The sequence below is a fragment of the Diabrotica virgifera genome, chromosome 9 (assembly GCF_917563875.1).
Source record: "Diabrotica virgifera virgifera chromosome 9, PGI_DIABVI_V3a".
NCBI classification, from domain to species: Eukaryota; Metazoa; Arthropoda; class Insecta; order Coleoptera; family Chrysomelidae; genus Diabrotica; species Diabrotica virgifera.
Genome location: NC_065451.1, coordinates 7,471,492 through 7,495,574, shown reverse-complemented (window position 1 = coordinate 7,495,574; position 24,083 = coordinate 7,471,492). Strand labels below are relative to the sequence as shown.

General features: G+C 31.2%; 1 protein-coding gene across 1 annotated transcript in view; it reads left to right on the top strand.

Annotated features, from left to right (window-relative positions):
- The window catches only part of LOC114325617 (uncharacterized), a 122,172-nt gene extending 98,089 nt beyond the window's left edge, over positions 1 to 24,083 (top strand). The window contains exon 7 of the mRNA XM_028273720.2: positions 9,114 to 24,083. Within this exon, the coding sequence (XP_028129521.1) occupies positions 9,114 to 9,565 (452 nt within the window). The 3' untranslated portion in view covers positions 9,566 to 24,083. The remainder of the gene's footprint in view (positions 1 to 9,113) is intronic.

The following is a 24,083-nucleotide window of genomic DNA, read 5'->3' as shown; positions in this document are numbered from 1 at the left end:
GCCATAAATAATCTAACTACAGCTGTGCCACAGCCGTCATATTGAATAATTTTTGACATGTCATTTGAACATCCAATCAGAACAAAGTTATAATGCGCATGCGCCCGGTCGCTAGGTTTTACCATATAAAAAATTCACCCTCTATCGCCGTTAAAGAAGTATAACTTCAAAAATTAATTTTTAGCAATGCAAATAATTAAAACCGGTATAATTTGACTTAAACTTTCAAATGCTGTCAGCAGAATTGCTATCTTACTTTTTAATCAAAAGTTTCTCGTTCAAAAATTGCAATTTTTCGATTTTTTGAATGTTTCTCCGCGTTTATCTCGAAAACTATGCATCCTACGAAAAAATTTGTAAGAACATTTTTTGCTTAGACTTACCCAAGAAATACAAAAAAAATGTTTTATTTTGCGAAAAATCGATGTTATGTAATTCTTCAAGTTCTTTGTTTATAACAATCTTATCGACATTCGGATCAACTGTTACCCAAAAAATTCGTGTTCTACGCGTCAAAATACATAAAAAAAACTTGGGTAAGTCCATCTAAATAAAGGAGCTCGTAGCACCCCCTCGTGGACACAGCACTAATTTGTTTATAAGCCAAAAAATTGTTTATAACTTTAAAACATTGCTGAGGCTGCTAATAATCCGATTTCAATTCTGTAAAGTGCGTTAGATAGGTGGAGTGCTTCTTTATATGTAAAAGAACATGACAAATCTTTGTATGTTCTAGTTTTTGTTATGCAAGATTTTCAAAAATTTTAATTTTTTAAAAAAGTTTAGATTGCAAAATTATTATGCAAAATCTAGTAAGTCAATTTTAATGAAATTTGGTGAACGGTTTTAGCCCATTACAAAAATTTTCTAAGCGAATTAGGAAGGTTCCAAGTGTAACCTAAGTGATGGAAAAAAATTGAATAAGGACAAGCTTGTTTTGCCCCCTTATTTTATATTTATTGCTATTTTGCAGCAAGGGTGTTAAATTAAGACATTTTTAACCAATCGTATCTGATAGAAAATTTAATTATCTTTGTTTTATTTCGATACGACTTTGTTCCAAATGAATCGTTTTAAAGTTATAAGCAAAGAACGTAAAAAAAACGAAATTTTGTGAAATTTTTAAATATTTTATTTTTTTTTAATAATGTTCCGGGCATATTTGAGAAGGAGCATAAGTCAATCATTATTAACGAAGTTATCACCTAACTTTATCCTCAAAAATCCGAATGCCACCTCTCACATCGACCTACCACAGAAACCTGGACACTCACTAAAAGAGAGGAAACATTGCTAGTCACCTTTGAAAGAAAAATCTTGCGACATATATATAAGGGCACAAAAGAAAACGGAATTTGGCGAAGAATGTACAACTTTGAACTATACGAAATATACCAGGATCCGGATATCATACCATTCATTAAAATAGGACGGCTGCGTTGGATGGGACATGTAGAAAGAATGGAAGAAGGCAAAATACCAAACAAAATATTCAAACAGATGCCAGTAGGAAAAAGAACAAGAGGAAGACCGAAGCTGAGATATTTAGAACAAATAGAAAATGATATAAAAACCTTAAAAATAAAAAACTGGAGAAAAAAAGCACGAAACAGATCAGAGTGGAGAAGAATCCTGGAACAGGCCAAGACCCAGAAAGGGCGGTCGAGCCAATGATGATGATGATGATATTTGAGAAGGAGCATAAGTCAATGATTATTAACGAAGTTATCACCTAACTTTATCCGCAAAAATCCGAATGCCACCTCTCACATCCACCTAAAAACAGATCCTTCCTGCTCTAATTCCCACGTTCCGTCTATGATTAAACACCAAACCAACATACTTCAAGCGCTATTGTAGCGACGGGCCCTCGAATAATCCATTGTTGCCTTTGTCCTTTTTACAATGAGTGTTTTTGCCCTCAAATCGATATGAATTTTCCGTGTTCTATATAAAAAGTGTCATTACCTACTTTCCCTGGTATGTTTATAAAGACCATACCCACTTCCCCAACATTAATTCGGTTATTATAGTCTAGTAAAATAAAATTACACTACATGTAAATCAAAATGTAAATTCGTACAGGTTGAAACAAATTTTATATCAAAGTTTAGGTGGGTACAAAAGATATTTTCAAAAAAGTATCCAAATCATACAAGGGGATCATTGTTTAAATAATTAAAAAGGGGTCATTTTTGCAAAAAAATTACTTTTTTAACTGCTGATGTCATTCAATTATTAATGAAGGTCTATAGGATTGTTTTCTGTAAAGTTGAAGGGTAAATTTTTCACATAAGACTTACTAAATTAAATTTGACCCCCTATTTATTTAAATAATTATACATAAAACTTTAAAAACAAATTTGCAAAAAATTATTTTTAGCTTTTTAAATAAGCACTATAAAATATCTTATTTTACAGGATAAGTTGCGCTATGTTATCAGTATTATTAAAAAAAAATTGGTCCAAAAATATTTAATATTTTTTGAGATATTGAATTTGTTTATTAAATGTTACTCTATTTTCAATTGAAAAAACGCGGTTGTTACCAAAGAAATAATTACCTGTCTTAAATCTTATTATTTTTATTTTTATGTATATTTTCGACAAATGTATTGATAAATTCAAATTTTAATTAAACTTCCCCCTAAAATGGCATTTGAAAATAATTCAAATTTGTTTATAAATTATTTTTTTAATAACGTCACGGGGATTAAATATTTTGAAATGCCGTTTCGATAGTTGGGTTCCTGGGAATTTTTCACTAATTAACAAATTTTTTTGTCTTTTTTTCCTCTTCTTTTTTTTTCTTGGCATTATATTACTACGGGCCCTTTTTGGGTTAAGTTTCATTAAGAATGTCGAATCTTTAAGTTGTAGATTCTAGACCTAAAAATATTAAGATTGGTCTAAAATCACTTAAATAAAATGTTCCTACTTACTGAGTTACAGGGTGTTTTATTTACAAATTTAAAAATTATTTTTACCAAGTACTTTCAAACTATTTGATATATCCTTATCATACTTGGCAGACAGTGTGGGTACTATCCAGTCTACTAAATTGTGATAAATAAAAGTTTCTAGCTACCACCAGAGGCGTACGACAGGGGCCAGTTAATGGTTGACCCTTCCCAAATTCTACGCCACTGAGGGAATTACTATTTTAGCGAAATTGTTCGATTCTCCAATACTTTCTATGTAAATAATAACTCTTTACTGGTAACGATTAAGTCATTAGTTTTCAAGATATTGGTCGTTAAAAATAAAACGTCATAGTTATTTTGATTCATTCATTCATTCATTTTAAATTTCCAATATCTCTCAAACTGATGACTTTATCGATACCAATAAAGTTATTTACATACAAAGTATTGGAGAATCGAAAAATTTCGCTACAATAGTAATTCACTCAGTGGCGTAGAATTTGGGAAGGGTCAATCATTCTCTATCCCCTGTCGTACGCCTCTGGCACTAGCTAGAAACGTTTATTAATCACAATTTAATAGGGTGTATAATAGCCACACTTTCTGCCAAGTATGATAAGGATACGTCAAATAGTTTTAAAGTATTTGGTAACAATAATTTTTAAATTTTTAAATAAAACACCCTGTAACTCAGTAAGTAGCCACATTTTATTTAAGAGATTTTAGTTAAATCTTAATATTTATAGGTCTAGGATCTACAACTCAGAGATTCGACATTCTTGATAAAATTTAACCCTAAAAGGACCCGTAGTAATATAGCTCAAAGAAAAAAAAAGAAGAAGAAAAATGACCAAAAAATTTTGTTAATTAGTAAAAAATTCCCAGGAATCCAATTATGGAAACGGCATTTCAAAATACTTAATCCCCGCGACGTTATTAAAAAAACAAATTATAAACAAATTTGAATAATTTTCAAATGCCATTTTAGTGGGGAGTTTAACTGAAATGTGAATTTATCAATACATTTATCGAAAATATACATAAAAATAAAAATAATGAGATCTTAAGCAGGTGAATATTTCTTTGGCAACAACCGCGTTTTTGCAATTGAAAATATAGTAACATTTAATAAACAAATTCAATATCTCAAAAAATATTAAATATTTTTCGACCAATTTTTTTTTCCTTAATACTGGTAACATAGCGCAACTTAGTCTGTAAAATAAGATATTTTATATTGCTTATTTAAAACGCTAAAAATAATTTTTGCAAATTTGTTTTTAAAGTTTTATGTATAAATATTTAAATAAATAGGGGGTCAAATTTAATTTAGTAAGTCTTATGTGAAAAATTTGCCCTTCAACTTTGCAGAAAAAAATCCTATAGACCTTCATTAGTAATTGAATGACCTCAGCATTTAAAAAAGTAATTTTTTTCCAAAAATGACCCCTTTTTAATTATTTAAACAATGATCCCCTTGTATGATTTGGATATTTTCTTGAAAATATCTTTTGTACCCACCTAAACTTTGATATAAAATTTGTTTTAACCTGTACGAATTTACATATTGACTTTTTTTTATTTTATTAGGCTATTATGTTTTATCGAATATTAGGTCATGCCTTATACAGTAATGAGCGCACTACTATCAGGCAAAATAAAGCAAAAGATGGACAACGTAATGCCTTGTGAAATAAAAAGAGATGAAACTAGTAGAGGTGGGAAATTATCGGTATAAACCTATAAAACAGGACCACTTACAATAGTTTCCCACCTTTAGCGTTATCTTTTTTTTTCTTTTCGACTGACACAAATAATCGTCAAAATATGACAAGGTAGTAGCTGAATAGTTTTTGCCTGAGGAAGTGTGAAAACTGTGTCTGTTTAATTTTTAAATAAAAGTATTCTAAAAATTAAAGTAAAATTAATAACTCATTAATCATAATCTTTGTTTGTTATTTATTTATGGACAACCTTGTTTCCAAACTCACGGATTCTATTCACGTTAACGTCATACGTAGGTATGACAGTCAACTAGCTATTATCTAACGTCTAAAGGTTTGAAACTATCGTAAATGGTAATGTTTTATAACTTAATACCGATAACTTTCCACCTCTACTGTTTTCATCCCTTTTTATTTCACAACGTATTATGTTGCCCATCTTTTGCGTTATTTTGCCGGCTATTAGCACGCTCATCACTAGGGTGGGGATTTTATGCTAAATGCATATTGCATGCATATTTCGCATATTTGAGGACTAAATTTTGCATATGTTTAAAGAAACATGCATATTTTGTGCCTGTTTAAAAACATTTAAGTCCAAAAAAAAATTTTTTATTTTTTAATTCGACACAAATATTTCTCCCCACATTTTACCTGAAGAGAGACGGCTCATTCACTGCCTCACATTTTTTCTTAGAAAATATCCGATCTTTACACAAAGTACTTATAGTACGATGTTATAAAATGATTGTAGGATGCTAAAATGATGAAGGATGGTTTGCCGGGAAATCCGAATTTTATTTACTTTTATTATTTGGACAATTCTATTATTTAGTACAATTTGTATCTCAATTTAGTAGGTACATATATAGGGGAGTGCATTTAGATTTTCACTTCGGAAAAAATCAAACAAGATAAAACTTTTTGTAATTTCATTAAGAAATGTTTAATAAACAACATATCAAAAAGTTCTACTCGAGAAGTGGGTGCTTCATTTTTTATTAAACAAATGAACAGCGAAGTTAGATGTTTTTTTAAATAACTCCGAAAATATAATTTTTAGAAAAAAACTGACTTGACCATTGAAAAACTAACTAATGGATCAAAAGAAATTTTACAAATTGGACATGAAACAATATGAAATAAGCTATTTTATGGTTGTAATAAAAAGAAATAAAATGTATGGATATAAGTACGGTGTGGACGGAAAGTGAGACTTACATGAATTTTGTTTAAAAATGATTTAAAAATCTGTAACTAATACAATTTTACTTATAAAGCTCTCAAATTTGCACAACTTACCTCTCAATCATCTTACTAAACGATGTTTCATTCAAAAAAAATCTCAAAAATGTAATTCAAATAATACGCTGTCTCAAAAAATGTAATTTTTGAAAACTTCGTTGTTCTACAGAATTCCCACCACTTTAAGACGGTATTACTCAAGTTTGAATAAATCTAATACAATTTTTTTTGATATTTTTTTAAAGCCTAGGATGTGATCTTTATAAAACACTGAATTATTTTAGTTTAAAAATAAAATAAACAATTTGTTTTTGAGAAAACTAAGAAAGATAACAAAAATGTAATACAAAAACCGAAAATTACCAGCTGAAAAATGTATATACAGAGTGATCAAACCTTTTTTCTGTAAAACTTACCTAAAATTAATTTAATAATAAGCTTCAACAATAATAAATGTTCAACAAAAAATTTTTTTTTAGCTCTTATACAGTATGTTTGCGTAACTTGGAACCTATTGATAACTTTTTTAATATCAGTTTTACGAAAAAAAGTTATTCCTTATAAAATACTCTGCATCGTATATAACATAAGATCCAACCATCAAATATCAAATTTTGTTAATTTTGTAAGAGGTATGTCAAAAAATATGAATTTCACTCAAGAATAAAGTACCTTTATATTTCACAATATCGAAAATTTTTATAAAGAAAAGTTGTTTGGAATTAAAAACTATGTTCCAATATGTAATTATATCCTTCTAATCGAAAATTTGTTTTTTTTTAATATTGTTTCAAATTAATTATACCAAACATCATTAAATTTTCACTTATTATTTATGATAACTGATTTATTATTAATTTTATGAAGAAAGTTATTCGTCATAAATAGCTGTTCATGGTCTAACACTTAATATGCAAATATAAAATATTATATTTTATCAATATTATACGAGGTATTATGTAAAAAAATTGCATAAAAGTGTAACTGCATATTGACACATCGTTTTTAATTTTGAACAGCTTTCCATAATAACAATTTTCAGTATTATGAAAAATATAGGTATTTTACTCCTAACTGAAATTTTTATTTATTGACATATCTTGTACAAAATTGATAAAAATTGATATTTTATGATTGCATTTAAAGTTTTAGAATATGCAGAGCTTTTTACTAAGAATAATTTTTTATTTATGATTTGCAACAATTTTTTGAATATTGAAGAGATAGATTTTGAATAATTTGTTCTTTCTTTCTAATACATTTTAATTTTTAATATTATTGTGAAAATTATTTGTTTATCTTTTTTTTTAAGAATGAAATTTCATATTTGTTTGATTGGATTCTACTTGTTTTTCATTTAAATATCCGCCATTTTGAAATTTAAATTTTTAATCTTTAATTCAGATTCAACAACCTGTTAAAAATAAAGACAATAAATGTTTTAGAAAAATGTTCTTTTTTATGTTCTTTTTATAAAATCCGCATTTTGGATCCGCCATTTTATAGTTTATAATGTTAACATTTAAGTTAGGTTTATCAAAGCTCTCAAAAATAAATATATGTAGAAATAAATACATTTTGTAAAGAAATTATGATTTTACAACTATTTTTTAAGTTATCCGCCATTTTGGATCTGCCATTTTATAATTTAAATTATCAAAATTTTATTCGGGTTCAGCAACCTCTCAAAAATATCCACATATATGTAAACAAACACGTTTTATAAAAAAAATTCGGATTTTACAACTGCTTTTTAAGGAATTTTAGGAAAAAATCCGCCATTTTGAATCCGCCATTTTGAATTTGCAAATTGTAATGCCAGATTCGGGTTCAGCATAATCAAAACTAAAATAAAAACATTTTTTATCAAAATAAAATGTTGAATTCACCCATATTCTTAACATTATTTATACAAAACAATTGTTATTGTTTAAACAATTAATAAACAATTAGCGGCGAAATTTGTGAGTAGAACTTTTTACTTTAACATATTTATAAACTAACAAAAAAAATTTTAGAAAAATATAACCTTGTTTGATTTTTTCCGAAACATTGTATCTTCTCGTTCTAATTGCACTCCCCTAATAATTCTGGTGATTCTTTTAAATCCCCTATTGTTAAAAGGAATTTACACCTAGTTTTACGATTTTCTAACGGAAATTGAAATATTCATGCTTTAGATCAGATCCCGTCTTTAAACGGCTTTAAAACTTTGCCTTTTTTTAATCGTCTTTGTTTCCATCCCATATGCAACAACGGGTCTTTTTTAAGGCCTTTTATTATAGTTTCATCTTTGTTCTTTTACTTAGAGTCTTACTTCTAAGTAGATTTCCATTCATTCCATATATTTTTCCACTTTCATAATTTTTTCCTCCGTTCTCTCTTTTTCCGGTTTTCCCTATTGTTACCCCCAATTAGTTAAAGGTGGATACAGTTTCAAATTTATGGTTCTGCGATATTAGATATTTCTGAGTTATTGTGTCATCCTACCCTATCGTCATGTATTTTGTTTTGTGCTGGTTTATCTCTAGCCCTAGTCTCTTTGCTTCCTTATCTAATTTTTACTGCTTTTATAAGTGTCATCTTCATCTTCGCTATGATGACTAGATCATCTGCTTAGGCTATTACTTGAATTTGATCTGTCATAATGTTTGTTTACGAAGTTTCTCTTTATTATTGCTTCCAATATCAAGTTAAACAGTGTCGTGGAGATAGTCATATTTTTTCACGGTATTTACTTTGATCTTCTTAGAAGTTGTTCCGTTGAAACTGATCTTTGCTGTGGTGTTCTTTAGATTCATTGTTAGCACTGTCTTAATTTTTTTGGGATTCCAAGATGCTCTAGCTCTTCCATCATTTTCGTCCAATTAATTGTATTAAAGCGCTTTTTAAATTTACATACATGATTGTTGCATACAGTAGTGATATAAACATTAAAATAATTATTTCTACAGGGTAACCAAGAAATATTTATTTTTTGAATTAAATTAATTTAAGAACGAGAAACCTGTATGTAGTTTATTTAATACAAAATTTTATTTTACTACTGTCAAAAAACAAAATGTCTATTCAAATTGCCACCTACCTGCCTCTTAGCAGTACCTGAACCAATAACTGCATTCTTCTTGAATATCGTTAATCATTTCTGGAGTTATATTATGAATTTATAATAATATTATATATATTTATAATAATATAATAATATCGGTCTATATTGCAGGTAATTTAGGACACAACAAAAGAAACCCGAGTCAACCAACTAGTCAGCAGCTATCCCAAATTGCCCGAAGCAACCAAGTGGTGCCTAACTCCGACCAAATCCACTCCAACAACCAACATCACATCCAAACCATCAACAACTTAGTACCTGTCACCTACCCGGAAGTAACGCGAAGGGCCAACGCCCTCCCCGCCCTGCCCACTCCTCCGCGGCGTAGACTGATCAGTGAGACCGAATTGGCAAACGCGCTTTCCGTGTTGCAGCAGCAGCAGCAACGGTGCGGGCCGAGGAGGCCCCTGTATAGGAGAAGACGAAGGAGCGTGGTGCATAGGCCAAAGACGCCCGCGCTGTCCCCGATTAGAGAAAGTGGCCTGTCCAATCCCGCATCTCCGTCCCGACAGACTTGTACCGTGTCCACGTTGAGCGCGACCACGGGCAATCGTCCATTTTAAATTGTGAGCTATACCTTTGCGAAATCTTTAGATGGTTTTATGACAGTCAAAATTTAGATATCCATTTGAAGTTATAATCAGATCAATGCTGTATTATTATCAATATTTTGCATTATTTGTCGCACTTTTGATACACGAGAAAAAATTTTAATCATTGATTAAGAAAATTACCTTAAAAAAGACTTTAACCGTTGAAATCTGATATAATGTTTATTTTAATTTTTAAACTCTTCTAACATTAATCCAAAACACAATTAATTTATAACATTTATTTATTTAACCGTACAAATTTATTTAAAGACTAGTCCCTTTAAATTAATTCTAATAAATTCTAATTGCCCTTGTATATAGTTTTACTCACTCTTAAGCAAGAAACCCATTATGAACGGCCGGCACGGCACAGCCCGGCCCGGCACAGGACAGTCCAAATTCATTTGTATAGTTTCAAATGCAACGTAACCCATTATGAGCGGCCGGCTCGGCCCGGCACAGGCCAGCACGCAAACGGAACGGCCAAAATTCTCCGAGGAGAATAAAATCCGTTGAAGTCGAACGGCCAGTTGGCGCCAGTGCGTCATAATTGTTGGCAATAAGCAGATATATTGTTGATTTTTTAATTGAAAGCGCGTTGTTTCTTTTGAAATAAAATAATATGGAAGAATTTTCATTGAGAGTGTCAGAGAATACCCATTTTTGTATGATGCATCGGACTCAAGTTATCATGATAGTAAGAAAAAGGACAATACATGGGTACAAATATCCGAAAATTTTGATCAGTGGACAGGTACGTACATTATCTTTTAACCATGAATTCGTTTTTTTAACATGATGCATATTCATTAACATTGTGTAGTTTATGTCTTTTAAAAACTTTTATTTTGCGATAGTTTTTAAAATATATGATCATTTTTACGGTGCCGTGCCGTGCCGGCCGTTACAAATAGGTTTTTGGACGTGCCGGCCTGTGCTGTGCCGTGCCGGGCGTTCATAATAGGTTTCTTGCTTTAGACGTGTTTCTAGAATCCAGCGGAATTCTCGTGACGTAGGAACAACCGTAAACATCTTCTACGAATCGCCTAGTAAATTCAATCAGGGGCGTAGCAAGGCTGGCGTAACACTATAACCAAATGGATTAAGCATTGATTGAGAAAAAGGCAGCAATGACTCTCTTAAAATCTCAAAATGTATCTCCATGGACAAATGCAGGCTAGTAGAACTGTAGCATTCATGGAGGAATACCGAATGAAAGCAGAGAAGAAACGAGAATACCCGAGAAGCAACTTGTGACAAAAAAAGTCATAAGAAAAATGAGTGAAGCAATAAATGATAATAAATTATGAAGAAAACGCTTTAGTTTTGAGCTATACTACATATACAATATACAGATAGTCTAATATCATAAAAAGCAATTAAAATCATGAGCTAAGATAAATGGGATAGCAGATCTACAGATGGAACCCATTTCTGTACCACCAATAACCAATCTATTTCCTTCTGTTGTTGAATTAGTAAATTTAATAAAGGGAAGTGAATATGCAGCCTATCTTGGCATACACCGTATTGTGTGCGCTACGCTTGGTTGCTATGTAATCCATGAAACGTAGAGAAAGTGTTCAAACATCTTCTGAATTTTTTTTTCTCGTATTCTCTAATTTGAAACCAAAGTGCAAAATGAAAGATACCTATATATGATGGCTCAGTCTTACTATAGACTTACTAACTGCTAATCCGTAATATTTTAATATAATTTTACATAGTTTTATAAAAATTAGAATCAAAATTGAAGAGTAATAATTTTTGCACACATATTTTTCTGGAATAGTATGAAATTATCTAAGGAATTTCGAATTTTGCATTGTTGTGTAACTGACCATATCGCTTAATGTTTTAAAGTAAGTTCAACGGCAAGTACTCTTAATGACATATACATTAATAGCATAGAGAACTTATTGATTCATGTAGGAGTAAAAACACCTACTGAAATATTTAGTGAAGACATGATAATAAAATTAAAATACTCGCATCAGAGCTACAAACAATATAGAAATCCTTGTAAAGTGGTACCATATACAAGCATGTATAGATATTTCAATCGATACCTCTACTCGTGCTATTCTCCTTACAATTTTGTAATCCATTTTAAAAATAGTTCTAGGCTACCTAGACACCTGAAATTTTCAGGATAGCTTAGAACTAGCTAACAATGCAATATTTAACTGCTATTATACAGGGTGATTAATTATATAGTGGGGTGAAGCTCCGTAGATCCGTTATAGTAATGTATAGCGATAAAACTTAATAACAAAAATTGTATCGAACTTTGAGCTTCATATAACAAAATTAGTTAGAATGTTACAGGGTGTTCGATAACATAGGAGCAGACCAAACTTATGTTTTTTTTTAAATAGAATACCCTGTATTTTATTTTATATTCGACATCTTCGTAACTTTTCGATTACAAAAATATAAAGGTTTGGTATGTTATAGGGGGTATTTACAAAGTTATAACCAATTTTATATGAAAATCGTAACAACCTGTATAAATAAAAGCAAGCACAAGGTCAATGGTTTATTGACGTCATATTTTTTTATTTCTTGTCAAAATTTTCGTAAATGTTTGTTTTACTAATTTTCTTTATATTGAATACAGGGTTAGTCAAAACGCAAATACATTATTTTCTCAGTAATTTTAAATAGAACACCCTGTATTTTATATCATTATGGAAAAGTACCATTACCATACTATAATTTTTATATAACATTCCCTATGTGTAAATTTATTAGTTTTCGAGATATTTTCATTTTTCAGAGCAAAATCATTAATAATTACGGGTCTAAATCTTTCCAAATTTTAAGTAAGCCATGGCTGAATAATTGTCTAAAACTTACAATTTACGATTACTGATTATTATCAATCTGTAATCAAAGTTGGCTACAATTTTTGTTATTAACTTTTATTACTATCTATTGATATTTTATTAATTAATGATATTTTAAAGTACGTTAATAAATCGATATCTACAAATTGATGGTGCCTCAGTAGCATTAGACTGCAGATCGAGAGGTCCCCAGTTGGAACCCGGCTGTTGCGTATCTTTTTTTAATTGTTTTAATAAATAATTAAAAGTTTATATACTTAAAATTATATATACCATTTTAAACAACCGTGGTATTATAAAAAATACTATTTTATACTAGTGTAATTTTTGGAATCATAATTATAAATAACAGGTAATACACCTACTAAAAATTCATATTTTGTAAGTTAATTATTCTTTCCAAACATGTTGTGTCCTACATATGTACATGTACAATAACAAAACCGTGATATAATATCATATATATTATAATATATGATATTATTTATTATAATATTTTTATAATGATTATAAAAAGTACTTTATCTACTCTATGTCACATTATGTATATGTTTTTAGTTTGTGAAAACTGTCATTATAGATAGCAGTACGTGAAGAGTTTAAAGTGTGCGTGAAGTAACAATGTATTTTAAATGAGATTTACTTTTTCGCACACTTTCAATGGGTTTTTTGGCACACTTTCATATAATCAAATATCCTTAACTTTCGCGTTGTCATGGTGATGACAATCTGAGCAATGACTTACAACAAAATTTTTGACAGTTTTGTGGTTTGAAAGTATGATAGTTAGGATTTTTAAATGTCAAAGTTCTAAAAATTGTAGAATAGAAATGAATTCCAGGGACAAAGAGTTAGTTGTTTTATTTGTTTATCGTAGATAAAATATTGTATGAAACTGTGCGAGAAGTACTTTTTGCGAACTTACGCGATGTATAGCACTCACTCCGTTGTCGCTCGAGCTCTAAAAATCGCGTGCATACTTCACGCTCATGTGCTTCATACTACGCTCTAAAAGCATACTTCACGAACTGTTTCAAAATAACTATTTTTATTAGAGTGTAATTTTTGGAATTTTAAGCATTTTATCGTTAAATCGTTTATCGGTTAATTATTTTATATTCTTTCCTATAAATAATAAAAAGGTTTTATTATAAAAAAGTTCTTTTTTATAAAAGGGTAATTATTTTCCATTAGTGTCCACTTCGAGCTTTTGAATGTCCATCTCGATTAATCGGCTCTTCTTACGTCTGAATATAAAATTAGATGTATTCTTCTATGTAGCACAATACATCTTGTTGTAGTGTCATTCTTCGTTTTATTTCTTTATCTTTTATTGATCTAAAATATATCTAAATCGATGTATAGGTAGAAGCTGGTTTATTAAATGACCACCTCGTTCTCCCCATTTAACCTCATTAGACTATTGCTTGTGGGGGTATTTAAACAGCAAATTCTATATAAATAGGCCAGAAAACATCGAGGAGTTGAAATTCTAATTTGATTTAATAACAGTCATTCATTTTATCATTTCTCTTTCTATTTTTACCATTTTCCTCCTAGAGTATTACAAGAGATATCCTCGAATATTTCATAAAGTAATTAGTGAAGGATATTTGTTCAACTGTTCTACTTTTTTCTGAAAGAACTATTAATTTCTTCAATTAAAAAAAAAACAGAAAAAAATTTACATGAAGGCTAGAAAAAATGTGAATAGTATTTGACACTTTTGGGGCACCCTATATAAAAAATATTACTAGTACTCTGCTGGTGAACTTACTTCTCGTGCGTTTGGTCGAGATATTCTATATAATAACGAAAAATAGTTTCACTGTCATAAAGAAGAAGTCTGAAGCAAAAAGAGTGTGAAATTAAAAAATATTGGCTTTAACAAAGGTGAAATTATTGTTTCTCTAAATGTTATCAAAAACATATACTCAAGAGGTAAACGGCATGTCAGCATTGTTTTGTATTTTTTAATATAGTTCTTGGTGCAGAGAACAATACAAATAGACAAAGAGGGTTATAACTTAGTAACTATTAGGAAACTATTCTTTTTTTGTATAAGGAATGAGTCTAGTCTAGTGTAAGTAATGCTGTTCGTTTTGTACCTAAAATAATCCAATTTGAAGCTAAATTTAAAATTTTTGAGGGTGCTATGATCAAGGCCGCCGAGAGGGATGAGCGGGCCCCGGTAACACGTAAAGAGCGGGCCCCCGCAAAAAGTGAAGAGCAAAAAAATTGTTTAATTTTTATAAGAAATAAAATTATCAATAATAAATAATAAGAAACAGTTCAATTATAAATTTTATTAAATTTTGAATATATTTATAGGGAAAATTTTTGTAATACTTACAGGTACTTTTCGAGTTTTCTGATTAGCAAAGATGTCTACAATTTTCGAAAAATCGCTAGATTTTACCAAATCATCAATGAACAAAGTTGCTAGGCCAGTTAACCGATCCTATTTCATTGTAGATCTCATAGCATTTTTAATGCGAGAAAGACAACTAAAGGATATTTTCTCTTCAGCGGGTTAAATTGCTTAATTGCTTAAAAAATCTCTGATAATATTAAATATTTCACAGCAAAATATTTCGTCGGGCTCAAAATGATCAGTCACGTAACTACTAGGCCCAGGCAAATCATCAAAAAATCTGGCAAGCTTCTTGCGCCGTTTTTAGAATAAAACAATAAAATATGTTTTAAAATAGAGGTAAAGCTCATATAAAAGATAGCCGACTGTTAATTAAACGCATTATGCACATAAAGTGAAGAGCAAAAAACGGGAAAAATTACGTCTTTGGTCTGGTCGACGCCGGGCCCCGGTAAAATGTACTGGCTGTACCCCCCTCCCCCCCCCCCTCCCCGAGTGGGCCAGGCTATGATTATAATAGCTGCATAAATTATTAAATTTTACATTTTTATAGCTATTTTTATTGTTTTTGTAGTTATCTTTATTTTATATTGGCATAACTAAATTTATATATCAAATATTTTGTGTTAAAGCAACCAGTTTTTTCGCTGAAAATATAGTGCAGTCCTTGCGCTCAATCTTTCCGTGAATATATCCGTAAATCAAAGTAGTATACTTATCAATCCCTGTCTCTTTCATGTGCTGTTTCCTCTTCAAGATCTCTAGTGCGCATTGCTATCTGATTCTCTCTTTCCAAGGTCATATTTGTCTACCGGTCCATTGTCCACTGTCGCTTCAGCAACAGATCATCAATTGGACTGTCTTGCTTCAATTTTTCCAATTCCATTATTATCTACCATTGAAATATCTGTTCTACCATAAACCTTTGGCGTGTTATCGAATGTTTATTTAAGTTTGCTATTCATGCAGAAGTTTATCATCAATACTCCATTTTCGCTTTGAATATTCTGGTTATGTTTTTGCTTGATTCCGGGTATTATTCGGTTGCCTATTCGAAAGTTAGTCTCCCATTATTATCATCTTTTCTCTGGATTGGTCTACTACTTGTTTTAATGAGCCATAAAAGTTCTTGTTGTTTAATCCGCGATAAAATATTGTCTTGTTGGCTTATTATTTTCTGGGCTGTATATTCCGATGACGTTAAGGTCTCCTGCACCATTCTTGTATTTGCTCTTATAATCCTTTTTGACTGTATTGACACTCTTTGATCTGATATTGGTATTTTTGGTTAATTAATAAAGCTACACCTGCTTTGGCTCGGTTTTTACTCACGTTGTAGAATTTGGCATACCCATTTTCCAATCCTGGAGAATATCATTGTATCATAATGAAATTATCGACCAATGCTACTTACTCTAAATCACCCTGTATATTTCAGTAATGTCATAACTAATGACTCGAACTAGCTGCTAAGGCAAGAATATCTACATAACTGTGATCACTAGATGTATATAAAGATAGCATTACTTTCACGATACCTCAGACATCTTTTCAATATCATCTATCTTTCATAAACTTCTAAGTAATATGTATCTAGAAAAGACATAATTTTTACCTTTAAGAACAAACTTTGTATAGATTTTATAGAAACATAGACCTCTCAACCTGCTACCTCCTATTTCAGTCTTATAAGATATCTACAACTAGATGTAGAAAAGAAAATTAAAACTTAACGAATAGTACATTTTTGAGGTGATATTAATGAAAAAATATTCAAAATTACGCATATAAAGTATACGCTTGAATTGTAGAGAAGTTTAGTTTCTAGTAGATCTTAAACTTTTTCAAAGTAACCCTAGGAAGAGATATCAATTATACCAAAGTTGTTACATATTTTTCTAATCTAGCAATTATTTTTACTAAATAAAACTTATATAATAAAACTCAAATCTCTAATCGATAGTTGTGCTTTTTAATTCGTTCTTTATTCTAAGATATTCTGTTTTGTTTATATTGATTGTGAATCCCCAATTTTCGTATTCTTCGGTTAACTTTAAAATAATATAATTCATGTCTTCCTCATCATTCGCCATAATCACTTGATCGTCTGCGAAGAAAAGATTTGTTATGTACTTATTTTCAAGTTCTATTCCCATTCCTGTGAATCCTGAATATAGGGTTTGAATGGAGTTGGGGATAAAGAACATCCCTGTTCTAAGCGTTTTGTGACAGGAAATACGCCTGAGATTTTATTTTCCATTTTAACGGCACTTTTTCCATTTTAACGGCACTTTTTTCATTTATGTATGTACATGTTCGGTATAGTGTTGACGTATGCATTACTTAGGTCTACCTTCCTCAATATTGCAAACAATCTTTTTAGGGGTACTGTATCATAGACCTTCTCTCAACGAATACTCAATCAGTCGGTTTTCTGGCTGTTCCTTTCTTTTCCTTTCTTTATAATTTGTTGAATTACAAATTTATTATCAACACAAGATCTGCCAGCACGGAATCCACTCTGATCTTTATTTCTTTTATCAATCGACTGTACAACCTTTCCAATGGGCTAATAACGCTTATACTTCTGTAAATTTTACATTTCTTTTTGTTTCCTTTTTTTCAAACTTCAATCTTATGGAATATTTTCTTGTTTGATTAGAATTTTATTAAATATCTAATCCAAAAATTCTATTAGTATTGACGGTCCGAGTTTTATTAATTCAATGGGAATGTTTCCTGGTCCTATGGCTTTCCCATTTTTCATTTTCCTTAAGGTTCGTCTTATCCCGTCCACACTGATTGACTGTACTTCGCATTTTGACCATTTGATTGATATAAATGTTTCTGATAATTCTTCATTATTTGTTGTCTATATCGTCACGGTGACCGTGAGGCAATCTAAACAGTGCTATACGGTATGGTGCAAATGCAAGGAATAAATTCGTTATTTCGTAAGCTGGCGACTCTAAGGAAAAATTCCGAAACAGGTTAATTTTTATTTTTAAATTGTGATTTTTTGGCATATACATCATACGCTTAACGTCATCCATCTGGGAGTAATGACGTAATCGATAATTTTTTTAATGAGACTAGGAGTCGTGTGCTAGCTCATTTGAAAGTTTATTTAATTCTCGATTTTAGTAATGTAAACATTAACATAATTATTTATACAGGGTGTCCAAAAAAAATTTCAATTACATTAATCGACAAAAAAAGAAGAATGTATGTAATTTATTTAATTCAAAATACATTTTACTGTTATAGTCGGTTCGCTAAATTCAGACACAACTTTCTAGTGATTTTAGTAAGTAATTTTGCCAATTTGGTAAAACTGGCAAAAAAATAATTACTAAATAGTTAATCATTACTAAATAGTTAGTAATTTTGCCAATTTTTGCAAAATTGGCCAAAAACAAAAAAATTACCGACTAAAATCACTAGCCAGTTGTGTCTGAGTTTAGCGAACCGACATACCAGAAACAGAAAAAAATGTTTAAACTTCCAAAAGGCAGGTGGCTGGCAGGAGCTGGCTTGAACATTGAATTTAAGCGAAAAGCAATGTTTATTTGTGAAATAAACATTTTTTTCTGTATTCTGGTAACAGCAAAATGTATTTTGAATTAAATATATTACATACATTCTCCTCTTTTTTGTCAATTAATTTAATTGAAAAAATTTTTGGGCGCCCTGTATAAATAATTATATAAATTTTATATTACTGAATAGAGAATTAAATAGCCTTTTAAATGAGCTAGCACACGACCCCTATTCTCATTTAAAAAATCATCGATTACGTCATCACGTCCAGATGGATGACGTCACTCGTATGATATATATGCCAAAATATCATAATTTAAAAATAAAAATCGACCATTTTCGGGATTTTCCTTAAAGTTGCTGGTTTACGAAATAACGATCCTTTTATTTGCACCATACTGTATAAAAACAGCCGACTAGATGTAGATATATGACATAATAATAGCTCCTAAATACCGATATCCTGTTTAAATATCCACCAGAAATTAACTAAAAATTTTAGTAAACTAGTGTAGCTGTAAGAAAATAGTTTTTTCAATAATTCATGAATAGACTGTAAGAAAGTTTCTCCACATTCCCATGAGAGTTCTAAGATATCTTTAAATATCAGATAGTTTCAATTTGATGATGAACCTTTAAACATTTTGCTGATATACCGTTTATCTACATGAGATTTGATATTAAAGTTTATGTCAGAATTTGTTGTGGCGTATTAATATACATATTTTTACTTCATAAAGACGAACAGCTCTTCAACACAAACACTGAAACGTAATCACAAAAATTGAAGACAGCTGCAGTTCGTTCTTCAAAATTAAAAAATTTCCTGTTACAGAAAATTGGCCAAAAGACTAAAACAAACCTATGCTAATATGTTTTTTCTGTTTCCTAGTATCAAGTTGAAGGGCATTACTCTTCTTCTTTAGGTTTCTTGCTGCTTGCATCCACTCCTGGACAAAGGCCCCCTATTAGTTCTCCATTCTTCTCTGTTTTGTGCTTGCTAGTTTCTCCCCACTTTTGCTTTGATATTGACTAGCCATCGTTTGTGTGGTTTTCCTCTACTACAACTGTGTTCCCGTTTTCTCCAATGTACAATGTTTCTCATCCACCTTTCGTTGTTTTGTCATGCTACGTGTTCTACCCAGTTCCATTTCATTTTCGCAATTCTTCTAATTGCATCTTCCACCTTCGTCCTGCTTCTCACGTCCTCATTTCATCTATGTTTTCTCAGAGATAACATAGCTCGTTCGATCACCCTCTATGCTGTTCTTAATCTATTGGCTGATAACTCTAGAAGTGTTACAGTCTGCATTCCATAGGTCACAACTGGTAGAATACAACTGTTGAATAATCATCTTTTTGTTATTTTCAACAGAATACTTCCTACTGCTGCCCAAGTCATTCAGATTCTTCTATAGCTCTGCTGTTTGATTCTGTTTGACCAGTTTGACCGTGTGACCTAGGTATATACAGGGTGTCCAGAAACTCTCCCGACAAACGAAGACTGGAGATTCTTTAGATAATTTTAAGACAATTTAACCCTATTCACTTAGTCCGAAAATGCTTCCTAATGGAGCTAGAGCTCTTTGAAGATGCTCTTTTTTAAATAGAAGTTTTTCTTAAATACCTCCAGAACGCTTCTATTTAGAAAAACAAAAATTGGTACGCGTATTTATCTTCCAGAGACCTACCTTAGGAAGGTAGTGCCAGAATCCGGGCAGCTGCCTAAATTTTTAGTGACGGTTTCACGATATTGTCAAAAAGGATATAAAATAGAAATTAAAAAAAAAATAGGTGCAGATATTTTTTATATTACTATTTTTGGGATGCCAAGAAATTTACCAAAATTTATCAAAACAGTTCCGTAAATTAAGTAATTAACAATAAAAAAACTCAACTTACCACCAGTATTTACTGCTGATGTACTTTTTTTTTCATCACTAGGTGGGGAATCTGCAAACAGACGTCGGAAGTAAACATTTCCTACAGTGCTGGGTTCCTGAGCTGAAACCTCATCAGTGTCACGTCGACCAGTTTGGCCCTAAATCGGACCACCCTGCCCTCCGTAACTCCGATGTGGCCGGGACCAGCTAAACCCCACCCCTCTCATACTAGGGAATCAGGGTGGAATCGCCCGTTAGGGCATGATTTCTCCCCGATGTCCTTCTTTTGCCCGATTCTCAGTCGCTCGTCATCACGCATCAGCTTCCGTCTCTCTCGCTCATCCGACCACCACGTCCTTTAATCCTATGCTGTCAATATTTCATTCTTCCTACCACTGTTGATGTACTTGAAGTTTTTTGTTACGATTTGGTCTCTAGAGCCTATTTAGAAAATTATAAAAATAACACTATTCTATTATTTACACACACGCACAAAGTTATTTAATATCACTGTTAAAGTTTACGATATGTGAAGTCCATCCTTCTTTCTTTTTTGGTGGCAAAGTTTTCAATGACTTTGTTATTAAAATTGTCAATGCCATTTACAAAATGTATTTCTGCAGACAGCATACCTAAAGTACTTAGTCGTTCTTCCTTCATGGTATTTCTGAGGAATGTCTTAATTCGTTTTAGCATTGAAAAGCAACGTTCTGCTTCAGATGTTGACATGGGAATGGTTATTAATATACTTAAAAGTTTAACAGTTTCTTCAAATCTACATTTTAAACCTTCATCATTTAATAAAACTGATAACGGAACAGCCCCACAGGTAGTACTTAATTCGTCTCGCTGATACAATACTTGTAATTAAGTTTTAAGCCGAGTTTTGTTTAAAAATAAAAATTGTGTGCATGTTTCATTAAGAAATGATTCGGGGAACTTATCCTTATAAGCAGAAAACTTCTCTGGCATAAATAAATGAGAAGCAACTAAATGTCCGGAGAAGGTAAACCTTGTTTTTATTCGCAACAAAACTGCATCGCATATCTCGTCACCTCCAAACAAAACGCATACAAAACAGAACAGTTTATTAGTTTGTTTGCAACCACACAACCAGCTATTTTTATCATAAATAGTTTTATTAAACTTACGACAGCGAAGTTTTTGTCCATTTCCACTTTGTTTTTCAATTTTTAAATCAGGTAAAGGCCGACCGAGTTCTTTATTTTGAAGTTTTTTTTTCTAACGAAAAACCACCAAAAGAGTTTTTTAATATACTAATTTGTCAATTCATTGTCAATAAATAAATTAAACGTATAAAATAATCAAAATATTATTTATATACCTACGACACCCACGACCACGACGCACTAATAATTACAAATTAAAAAATATAGTAGAGTATAAACACAAAATACTCGTACAATACAATAGTAGATAATAAACACAACAGCGTCAAGCGAACGCGTAAAGAAACTAGAAATAGATCTAAAACATTGTATCTTAAGATCTACTTTTCGAGATTTCGAGCCTGGCACAGAGAGTCCAATTTAAACGTATATTAAAAGTGCAATACCGCTCTATCTCTGTCACTTACATAGGATGCTCATACAATCTTTCTCTTTTCTGGCGTGCCACTATACCTTTCGGCACCGGGATTTTCATGATCTTCATCCCTTATCCGGTCAGCTGTGGGTGGCCAAAGTCGGTGGTTAGATGTGCATTGCGCTACACAGAAATAATCACAAAAAAAATTAACAGGCATTAAGATGTTTTTAAGATAAAAAATATGTTTCTGCATAGTTAGCAAGGTAGTGCCATGGCTCTATGGCACTACCTCACGGGCCGCCACTGTCCAGAGATAAATATATTTCATCCATTGCGATTTTTTAGTACCGATCACAGGCGTCCGTTTTGGGCAGGGCAACAGTTATTTTATCGCATAACTTTTTTGTCTTTAATTTTTAAGCATTTTTGTCACTGTATTATTAAATTGTGAGATATTCTAGTGCTAAAAGGTACTCTTGTTTTAAGCCGGTAGGACACACCGTTTTCTAGAAAAATCGATTTGAAAATTTTTCGTTCTTTGAATTTAAAAAAAAATTCAAAAAAAACCTATTTAGAAAGTCGAAAACTGGTACATTTATTTATATTCCAGAGATGAATTGATTTCATTAACTGCGAATTTCTAGTACCGGTCATAGGCGTCCGTTTGAGTAGGTCAACAGTTATTTTATAACGTAACTTTTTTGTCCTTAATTTTTAAGCATTTTTGACACTAGATTATTAAATTATGAGGTAAGTTTTTTCAATTTTTTTCAAATTCCAAAAACGAAAAACTTTCAAATCGATTTTTCTACAAAACGGTGTGTCCTACCGACTTAAAGCAAGAGTACCTTTTAGTACTAGAACACCTCACAATTTAATAATCCAGTGTCAAAAACGCTTAAAAGTTAAAGACAAAAAAGTTATGCGATAAAATAACCGTTGCTCTACCCAAAACGGACGCCTATGACCGGTACTAGAAATTCACAATGGATGGAATCGATTCATTTCTGGAAAGTAAATATGCGTACTAATTTTCGTTTTTCTAAATAGAAACGTTCTGGAGTTATTTAAGAAAAACTAATTACATCACGCCATCTTAAAAGAGCTCTAGCTCCCTTAGGAAGCATTTTCGGACTAGGTGAACTGGGTTAAATAATCTTAAAATTATCTAAAATATCTCCTGTCTTCGTTTGTCGGTAGAGTTTCTGGACACCCTGTATACTCTTCGATACATCAGATCTTACTTTCAGCTAAGTCGATTATGGTACATATTTTGATTTGTCATCACTTTTGTTTTATTTAAATTTTTAAACCGATTTTCGCAGATTCTTTTTTAAACTAATTTAGCATGTAGATTAGCTCTTCTGCATTGTTACGTTTTCGAGTGTTATGTCATCAACAAATCTTAGGTGACTTAATAATCTGCCATCAATTTTAATTCCGGTTTGTTCCCAATTTAACTTCTTGAACACATCTTCTAATGAAGGAGTAAATAATATTGGATAGATAGTGTCTTCCTGTTTAACTCCACTCTCCGTTCTTGTTTTGCTTGTCTTTATACCTTCTGCTACATTTATTTGCATAGTTGCTTTATCGTACATATTTGTATTTTAGGAGTATGTGGTATCAGTCCTTGCGTTATTGAATCCTTTTAATACGGCCCAGAGTTCTATTAAATCAAATGCCTAATTGAAATCCAAAAATGCCAAATGAAGAGGTCCATTGTATTCGTTATACTTTTCTATAAGTATACGTATTGGCTGTAGGAGTTTTATGGTACAATAACCTTTGCGGAAACCGGCTTGTTCAACAGGCTGGTATCTATCTAATTTATTTGATAGGCTGTTAGTTCTGTAATTTTCTAGTTTGTCTCCATTCTTGTGTAGTAAAAGTACCTGCGCATTTTGCCAAGAGATTGGAATAGCATCCACAAAGAGGCGTTACTTTTTTTCTTGCAATAGAGGACAGCCAAGCGAATGATCTAAAGTATTTTTTTAAATAAAAATATAAATTCTCGTAGAAAGGGAAATGAAAACTGAAGCCAAATTCAGAGAAATCCATGTTTTGCTTTCTTAAAAACCCATGTCTTTTGTTGTTATCTAAATTAAACATGCCGCAGGAGAACAGTTTCAAAACCTTGCTAAAACTTAAATATTTTGATAAGAAAAAAATATGCTACAAAATACGCCTCAACAAACTTCTGACAAAAAACACATATTTGTTGTACAAAGCAGACATGTTTTTATATAATATTTAAATAATTTGTTATTTAATCAAATTATATCAATGTTTTT